Raw genomic sequence first — 6,020 nt, 5'->3', positions numbered from 1 at the left:
GTATAAATACACTTAATTTTACAAAAGTTGTTTAAAGTAAGTTTTAAAAGGGTTTTGATGTGTTTTAAATGTGTTTGTGTGGCTGGTTCTATAAAAGTTGGAAGATACTATTGACATGAACACTGCTGGAAAATTTAAAAAATGTGCTATTCAAAACTAATTTTAAAAGATACATACGTACGTAAGTTGTGTTTAATAACATATTTTTTAGCAACTATATGTATTTTTTTTAATCTAGCTTATAAATTAAGTAAAATTAAATTAATTGTTGATTTGTTTATTAGACTGTATGTATATAAAGTATTTCAAAAAATAACTAGTAGCGATACTTCGACTATCTTCATAAAAACTGAGATGTTTTCGCCATCATTCAAGCTAGAGTATATATGTGTATATGCATATACGTACCAAATTAAAAGTAGTTAAAATAAACTACTGATAACATCGAATTACTAGTCCATAGTTTAAATGAGGTAGGCGGTTTAAAATTGTTATATTAGGTACTAAAAAATCTTTTTTCAGTAGCAGTAAAAACTTAAGTAAGTAATTAAACAAAACATTCTTACTATATAAGAGTATTATATTTTCATTTTAAAATTTACAAGTACTTTCCAGTCATTATCTTCTTAAGATAAACTTTCAATATTTTTTAAAATAAAAACTCCAATAATATTTTAAAGAGATACTTAAAGTCAATTTTTAAATTTTCTGTTTGTTTTTAGCTTGTACATAAAAGTAGCAAAACATTTTTTAAGTAGGAGGTTATGTTTAGTTCGTACGTAATTTTGTTTGCTTTAGATTATTTTTTGTATAAAAAGTTTATTCTGACTTTAAATATTAGTTATAAATTTTAAAACTTTCAAAAGTAGTAGCAAAAATTATCAAAAAAATGAAAATATTAATTCCTGTTGACGAAAGTTCAACAGCAGAAAAAGCATTTCAATGTAAGTGAAAAAATAATTAAACTTTTATATGAATAATTTTTAAAACTATTTCGCTATTATAAATATATTTCAGCAATAAAAATTATTTTAAAATTAAAAAATATTGACTTGTAACTTTTTTTCGGTAAATTAATAGAATAAGTATTACATACATTAATGTAGACATAGTGAATTTATGACAACTAAAATTACGTAATTTAGTTTTGACAATTTAAGTTCTTATTAAAATTCAAGAAGCCATAAACCAAAAACTATCCTAAAACAAAAAAATATATAGACCAAAATTTCGATTAATAAAAATCATCATCTCAAAAGAATTAAAGTAAGAAAATAAATTAAAGGCAAGTATATTATCGCTCAGATAGACATCAAAATATTTTTTAGTCATAATTCAAAAAATACTTTTATTTGTTGAAAAATATTTATGTACAAGAATCTCAATTTGGAAATTGTTATAACGTTTAAAAGTACATTTTGAACAACATATTTATTTTACGAAGTAGTTAACAATAAACAAGAATTATTTGAGTTGTCGTCCAACCGAGTTTAAAGAAACTTGTATATAAATTTTTGTAAACTTTTAAAACCTTGACTAACAGAATTATAAAACACTCTAAAAAAATAAATTAAATATTTAGTAAATAAGTATGTAAATAAAACTAAGCTATTAGCACAGACCGACAAATACTTTAAAAGTTTTTTTTTGGTTAGTATTAACTTTCAATCAATAAGAAAAAAAAGTTGTACATGTAAATTAAGTTGTAAAGAAGTTCAATGAAAACTGTGACTAAAAGTATTAACGACATGTGTAATTTAAGATTTGTAACATATAAATGTAGCTCGGAAATTTTTCTAAGTTAATAAGGTACAACAAAAAACTTGTAAAACTTTTTAGACTTTTAAACTAAAGATATTAAATACATTAAAAGTAATTCAAACTTAATTTACCTAGTGCTTTGAAACACTAAGATAAGTAGAAGGTAGAAGTAAAAATTGAGTTTAAAATAGTAAATTCAAATTTTTAATTATTGTACCAATATATATATATATAGTTCTGAACTGAACGATAAATTTTATTGACCATTCCTTACGAATATTTTTTGTAATAATTTAGAAAATAGCATTTCCAATACTATGTTAGATCTTAAATTAATAAGGCTGTTACTTGTTTATTTTACCGGTGTAAAAAACAAACAAAGAATTAATATTGTGATACATTTTCTTTAAAGGGTACCTTGAGCATATGCACAAAAATGACAATGAAATTATAGCTTGTCATTTTGCTATTCAACCATACATACCAATTATCTCAAGTGGTTAGTTTTTTTTTTTTTAAAGTATAACTCGTTTTAATTTCTAAAACAGATAATAACTATTCTTAAAAAGTTTTAGAATTAGTTAAGAAATACGTTAAAAATGTTGCTTAATTAAGATATTTATAGTAAGAAATCTGATTAAAATAAATTTGCTTTTATATAATACAGACTACATGTATTTGTTGCCGTACAATATTGAATTAGCCAGTTGAAACGTAGTAATTTTAACAAGTTGAGAACTTGAAAAAGTTAATTGTAATTTCAAAAGTTTTATTTTTCAATCAGTAATGTTTTAGTTCTTAATCAAATCTTTAAACTTCTTAGACATAGAATTTTTTTTTTTGAATTTGGATATATAATTATTTAAACTTCATAGAAAAATATTTTTTAGTTGTTATTTAAAATAAAAAACAAAGTAATAAACGGAACACTTATACTTGAAAGTTAACTATAGATTTTTCTTAAAAATTTTTTCTTAATGAACTAGTAGGTGAAAAAAAAACAATTTAAACTTACGTTTTAAGTTCTATAACTTTTTATAAATATAGAACTATTACTCAAAAATAAATATTTACTTGACGTTCTACATGACTTTGCTTGTGAAGGTTAAAATAACATTGAAAACAAGTAAAAAAGTAAAAACACTTTTTACAAGAAGTCAAATGTTCATACACAACATACTATATTAAGGTTAACGACATTAGTTTAAAAATACTTAGTCTGAATGTGCTAGTGATTAGGTATATAACTTACATACTTGAAAATTTCTCGATATTTAAAATAAATAATTATTTTAGAAATTATTTAAACGACAAATATTACAACTACAGTTTTACAAGGTATAACAAATAAATTCTATTATAAAAACTATAGACAAATACATACAGTCATTATAAAAACTCTTTTAGTAACTAAAGAGTATTTTGCAAAAAATTGCTGTTGAAAATTTTCTTATTTATTTAACTTATTTACTTAAAAATAACTTATTTGTTTAACTTATTAAAAAAAAACAATTTTAACTATAAACATTTAAACCAGGAATTAAAAAATGTAAAAAACAAAATCTTAACTATTGAAAATTTTTATAAGGTGAAGTTCATGAACTTCTGGCAGGTGCACAGAAAAAAGTTGATGATTTGAAGCAAAAATATCTAGAAATGTGCAAAAATCACAAGGTTTTTATAAAAAAAACTAGTTTTTGATGTTTAAAAATTTACAGCTATAGTTAAATTGATAATTTCCTATTAATAATCAATCGTTTTGGTCACTTTTTATCTTTTAACCTAAATAAATATTTTTAAAATGAGATAAGGCTTGTTCTTTAGTAGAAAAATTATATAGAAATTATCAAAAAAAAATTTTATGCTTATTATATGACTTTTTTTTTAGAAAATGTTTGATAAAGCTTTTCTTATAACTTTAAATTCAAAATTAAGTGATTTAGTTTTTATAGGTAAATACAAAACTTGAATTAAAAAAAAAAAACATTGAATTTAAAATACCATTTGTTTGAGTTTTTGCATATTTGTATTCAATACTTTGTAAACTTTTGTTTTGTTAAATTTCAATATTGTTCAAAATTTGATCTATAGTATAGAAGTTAAAAACTTTTGTTTTTATTTTCTAGGTCTTTAAAATCTAGCACCTTATTAATTAACTCTGCCAACGTTAAAAAGACTTAAATCTAATCAGAAGTTTTTTTATTTCAATAACTAAGTTTAAATACAAAATGTACAGCTTCGCTACAAGCTACACTTTCAACTGTACGATAGAACACCTGCGAAAGGAGTGGTCAAGTTGGCTGAAAATGAGAATGTGCACTGCATAGTGGTGGGAAGCAGGGGTATGGGTCGAGTGAGGAGGACAGTTCTGGGTTCTGTTAGCGATTACGTAATACACCACGCGAACTTGCCTGTTGTTGTCGTTCCATTGTAACTCATTGTGTTGTATTCATTTTATTCTACGACAGCTTCACTTTTTGGTTTTGTTGGTTGGAAACATAAAAATATACATACAATAAAAAGTTGTCTAAGTTATACTAAAAAAGCACCAAATAGTTACATTTATACCTATCCATACATTACAAACAAACAAAAAAAAATTTGTTATACAATCGATCTAAAACTTAAGAATTAACGATGTTATTTAAGAGGTTTTAATATTTCGTATTAAAACTTCTTAAAACCTCTTAAATAACATCGTTAATTCTTATTTCGTATTAAAACTTTTGATAATACTTTAAATGATTTTTTATCTATTAATATCTGTATGATTTTATCGTACTCCAAAATTAATGTTTATAATTGCTTTTATTTTTGTCGTTTAATAAACAGTACTTTAAAGTAGTATTTATCTCAGGCTACGTTATTATTCAGTAATTATAAAAAATGATATTTCAACTGTAAAGAATTAATAAGTGTGGATAAAATTTAAATAACTAAAGTACTGTTTTATTTCAATTTTTTTTTAGATTCTTTTTTCAAGTTACTAAAGATTACCTAAAACTAAAACTAAGCTCAAATAGAATTACAACTGTATGTAAAAAAAAAAGTAGCTTTAAACTATATAAGTATATCTAAACCTTTTGATTAAATAAAAAGTGTTTTATATTCAAAGTTTTCAAAAAACTACTACGTTTTTCGGTTCATTTTGTTTTTCAACGTGACATGGTTGTTTGCATTTTAAATGCTTAAATATTTACTTATTAAAAAAATATCTTAGATCGAACAACTTTTTTTTAGAAGATATTGTTAGAAAAAGGTTTAATTTTGTTTGTATTATATAAGAAATATTTTGTACAAAATTTACTAACAAGTTTTATAAGTAAATCTATGGACTGGTTTGTATAACTTTATAACAATTCTTTTAATAGTTTAGGTTTTCAAAGTGTTTTTTTTTCTCTGGTTGATTTAAATATTTAAATAAGCTAATTTTTATAATTAGTTTACAAGAGGTAAAGTATAACTTTACTGATTTATAATATTCAAAAGTTGAATTAAAATTTAAGAAGTAGAATAAGAACAATCTCTTAATGATAGATTAAAATTAAAAAGCACTGAATTTTTTCAACTTAATGATTAATGTAAAATTTTTGTGTATGTTCTTACTTTTTACGTTTTAAATAACAAATTAAAAAAAAAAAGTACTAGTATAAAAAATAATTGCTCAATAATCAGCCTAATTTTGTAAGACTATACTACTTTTTAAGTAAGAAATATATAAAAGTATATTTGCATTAATAATTTTTAATACATTAACAAGTTAGTCATTCTGTTAGCGAAAATTTCCAAAATAGATATTTTACAAAAATAAGTTAATATAAACAAGTTATAATTTCAAGGTCTTTTTATTGTTTATAAAACGAAAGTTTAAAGTTTACACTGCTTAAGTTCTACTTCTTATGAAGAAAACAATTATTATTTAACCAAAAGTAAGTATAAAAAACGTAAAAATATTTTTTGTTTACTGTAATAAAAAATGATCGTTTGTTTTGTAATATGATGCAGAACGAGTTACTAAAACTAAAGCATTTAGTACTTTATATAAAAAATTGACTAATATAAAAAACATAATATTTTACAATGTTAATTAATATTTTTTTTCTTTTCCATATTTGATTTTTTACTAAATCAATACTTGTAGTTTATAACTAAGCAAAAGTGCTTTTAAAAAGGTTAAAAACGATAGAATAAGTGTCAAAAAGATATACTAAGCATTAATAAAAATCTTTAAACTAGTATTTAATGAAGTTTTAACCTTT

At 22.1% G+C, this 6,020-nt stretch overlaps 1 protein-coding gene across 1 annotated transcript; it reads left to right on the top strand.

Moving 5' to 3' along the window:
- Nucleotides 1–889: 889 nt before the first annotated feature.
- Nucleotides 890–4,195, top strand: LOC145832344 (universal stress proteinMSMEI_3859-like). Its single transcript, XM_082939661.1, has 4 exons — nucleotides 890–944; nucleotides 2,174–2,260; nucleotides 3,350–3,435; nucleotides 3,998–4,195. The coding sequence occupies exons 1-4, from the start codon at nucleotides 890–892 to the stop codon at nucleotides 4,193–4,195; spliced, it is 426 nt and encodes a 141-aa protein (XP_082795787.1).
- The last annotated feature ends 1,825 nt before the right edge of the window (nucleotides 4,196–6,020 follow it).

Source organism: Thalia democratica, chromosome 3 (genome assembly GCF_965202585.1).
Source record: "Thalia democratica chromosome 3, ktThaDemo2.hap1.1, whole genome shotgun sequence".
NCBI classification, from domain to species: Eukaryota; Metazoa; Chordata; class Thaliacea; order Salpida; family Salpidae; genus Thalia; species Thalia democratica.
Note: the sequence above shows the minus strand (reverse complement) of the source record. Positions and strands in the feature narration are given on the sequence as shown.

Excerpts from the sequence above, each read along its gene's own strand:
- LOC145832344 (XM_082939661.1), top strand. The coding sequence starts at position 890 with ATGAAAATATTAATTCCTGTTGACGAAAGTTCAACAGCAGAAAAAGCA. Across the intron at positions 2,261-3,349 it reads CATACCAATTATCTCAAGTG|GTGAAGTTCATGAACTTCTG; the intron begins GTTAGTTTTTTT and ends AATTTTTATAAG. Across the intron at positions 3,436-3,997 it reads AAATGTGCAAAAATCACAAG|CTTCGCTACAAGCTACACTT; the intron begins GTTTTTATAAAA and ends CAAAATGTACAG.